The sequence below is a fragment of the Manacus candei genome, unplaced genomic scaffold (genome assembly GCF_025592945.1).
Source record: "Manacus candei isolate 608988 ecotype Guabito, Panama unplaced genomic scaffold, ASM2559294v1 h1tg000258c, whole genome shotgun sequence".
NCBI lineage: Eukaryota > Metazoa > Chordata > Aves > Passeriformes > Pipridae > Manacus > Manacus candei.
Window position 1 is genome coordinate 5001 of NW_026138306.1, and position 2500 is coordinate 7500.

General features: G+C 72.9%; 2 protein-coding genes across 2 annotated transcripts in view; both read left to right on the forward strand.

Moving 5' to 3' along the window:
- The window catches only part of LOC127464691 (collagen alpha-1(III) chain-like), a 5592-nt gene extending 4348 nt beyond the window's left edge, over window positions 1-1244 (forward strand). The window contains exon 5 of the mRNA XM_051775167.1: window positions 1-1244. This exon is cut by the window's left edge and continues 523 nt beyond it. Coding sequence (XP_051631127.1) covers window positions 1-1244 — 1244 coding nt within the window.
- A 602-nt stretch (window positions 1245-1846) lies between these two features.
- LOC127464688 (serine/arginine repetitive matrix protein 1-like) overlaps window positions 1847-2500 on the forward strand; it is a 2058-nt gene continuing 1404 nt past the window's right edge. Inside the window, exon 1 of the mRNA XM_051775163.1 lies at window positions 1847-2500. This exon is cut by the window's right edge and continues 130 nt beyond it. Within this exon, the coding sequence (XP_051631123.1) occupies window positions 2100-2500 (401 nt within the window). The 5' untranslated portion in view covers window positions 1847-2099.

A 2500-nucleotide genomic window follows, 5' to 3' on the forward strand; every position in this document is an offset into this window, starting at 1 on the left:
AAAAAGCACGCGCGCCTCTCACTCGCCGTGCTAGCCACGGCCGCCCGGGGTTCGGGGCGGGGCCCGCGCCCCTCGCTCCCCTCTCCCTGCCCACGGGCTCGCGCCTCGGCGGCCGCCGGCCACTGCCGGGCCGCCTTCGCGCTCTCTCTTTCTCTCTCTTCTTCCCCGGCGCGCTCAGCGTGCTGCGGCTTAAGGCCGCCAGAAGAAAAAAAAAAAAAAATAAAGGGCCGGGAGGGCGCCCCCACTTCGCCCGCAACCCGGCCCCCGGGCGGCAGACCTCCGCGGAACCCAGCCCTCCGGCAGCCAGGTCGGCGGGGCAGGCCCGACCGCACGGGCCGCCCGGCCGCCGTGGCTCTGGTGCCGGCCGGAGAGGAGGAAGGGGCGAGGCGCCGCCGCCTCGCCCGCCAACGGCCATCGTGCGTCTCTCTCCGGGGCTCCGGGCAACTCTGTCGGGTTCTCGCTCTGCCGGCGCGGCCGCCGGCCACACCCTGGCCGGCTGGCGCCGCCGCCTTCGGCCCGCTGGGCGGGTCCCCGGCTTAGGGCCGAGGAAGGGGGGACGAACAAAAGAGGCGAGGCGCGCCCAGGGAAGCGCCGCCTCGCCCGACAACGGGCAGTCCCGTCACCGAGCCCCTCCGGCAACCGACCGGGCCCAGGCAAGGCCGCACGCCCACCGCCAGTCCCCGGCACGCCGCCGGCACCGCTGCCGCCGTCAGCCGAGGACAGGGCGCCGCCACCCAGGCCCGGACCATCTTCGGGGCTCTCGGGAGGCGGCCGGGCAAAAGAAGCCCACGCGGGCTCCACCCTTCCAGCCCCGGCCGCCAACTGCCCGCAACAATGCCCGCCGCCACCGCACGACGGGCGCCGGCTTAGGGCCGGCGCATGGGAAGGACGAGACGACGCCGCCTCGCCGCCCTCGCACACCACCGCCTTCGCCCGGGGCCCTCGGGGAGCCGGCAGCCGCCACCGGCTCGGGCTGGACGCTGCTGGGCCCCCGCGGGCCCCCCTCGGCCGTCCCAGTCCCGCAACTCCCTTGGCTGCGCTTTCGCGCTCGGCTCTCGTCTTCCTTTCCCGTCATCGGACCCGCCCCAGGAAGCCGGCCGAGTGCCCCGCGGCTTTCTCGCCGGCCTTCCTGCCGCTCGTGGGGTTGGCCGGCCCGTGGCACGCGCCGAAGGCCGCGCTCGGCAGCAGACGCGGAAGAAAAGGGGCCCTCGGAACCCGCGCTGCTAGACAACCCCTGCCCATAGTACGGACAGACGCGTCCTGGCCCGGCCGGGTCGCCAAAGCGGCTCGAGGCTCCTCAGCGGGGAGGCGCGCGAGAGCAGGCCGCCTCTCACCTCGACCTAACTGGAGGCGGCGCCCGACAGCGACCCCTTGGCCGACTTCCGGGGCCGGCCGCGACAACACGTCTACCCCGAAAATGCCGCCAGGCGCCTAAGTCCCGCCGGAGCCGGGTAGACCTGGTGGCCCGGAGCCGGGACGCCGGCGGGGCGCAGGCCGGCGTCTGCGGCCGCGGCGGCCGGATCGGCCGGTCCCGGAACCGGGTAGACCTGATGCTCGCCAGCCCCGGAACCGGGTAGACCTGATGCTCGCCAGCATCCGGCGGGGCACGAGGCCGCTCGGCCCCGCTCGACTGGGGAAACGGGTCGACCCCAAAAACCGGGACAACAGGTCTACCCGCCGAGCACGGACAACAGGTCTACCCGCCGGGCTCGGACACCAGGTCTACCCGCCGGGCTCGGACAAAAGGTCTACCCGCCGGGTCCCGACAAAAGGTCTACCCGCCGGGCTCGGACACCAGGTCTACCCGCCCGACTCGGACACCAGGTCTACCCGCCGAGCACGGAACACCGGTCTACCCGCCGGGCTCGGACAGCAGGTCTACCCACCGGGTTCGGACAACAGGTCTACCCGCACGGCACGGAACACCGGTCTACCCGCCGGGTTCGGACACCAGGCCTACCCGCCCGAGTCGGACACCAGGTCTACCCGCACGGCACGGACAACACGTCTACCCGCCGGGTTTAGGCAACAGGTCTACCCACCCGGCTCGCGCACAGGGTCTACCCGCCCGACTCGGACACCAGGTCTACCCGCCCAGCATGGACAACAGGTCTACCCGCCGGGCTCGGGCACCAGGTCTACCCGCCCGGCTCGGACACCAGGTCTACCCGCCGAGCTCGGACAACAGGTCTTCCCACCGGGCTCGGACACCAGGTCTACCCGCCGGGCTCGGACAAAAGGTCTACCCGCCCGGTTCGGACACCAGGTCTACCCGCCGGGCTCGGACAAAAGGTCTACCCGCCCGGTTCGGACACCAGGTCTACCCGCCGGGCTCGGACACCAGGTCTACCCGCCCAGCATGGACACCAGGTCTACCCGCCGGGCTCGGACACCAGGTCTACCCGCCCGACTCGGACACCAGGTCTACCCGCCGGGCACGGACAACAGGTCTACCCGCCGGGCTCGGACAAAAGGTCTACCCGCCGGGCTCGGACAAAAG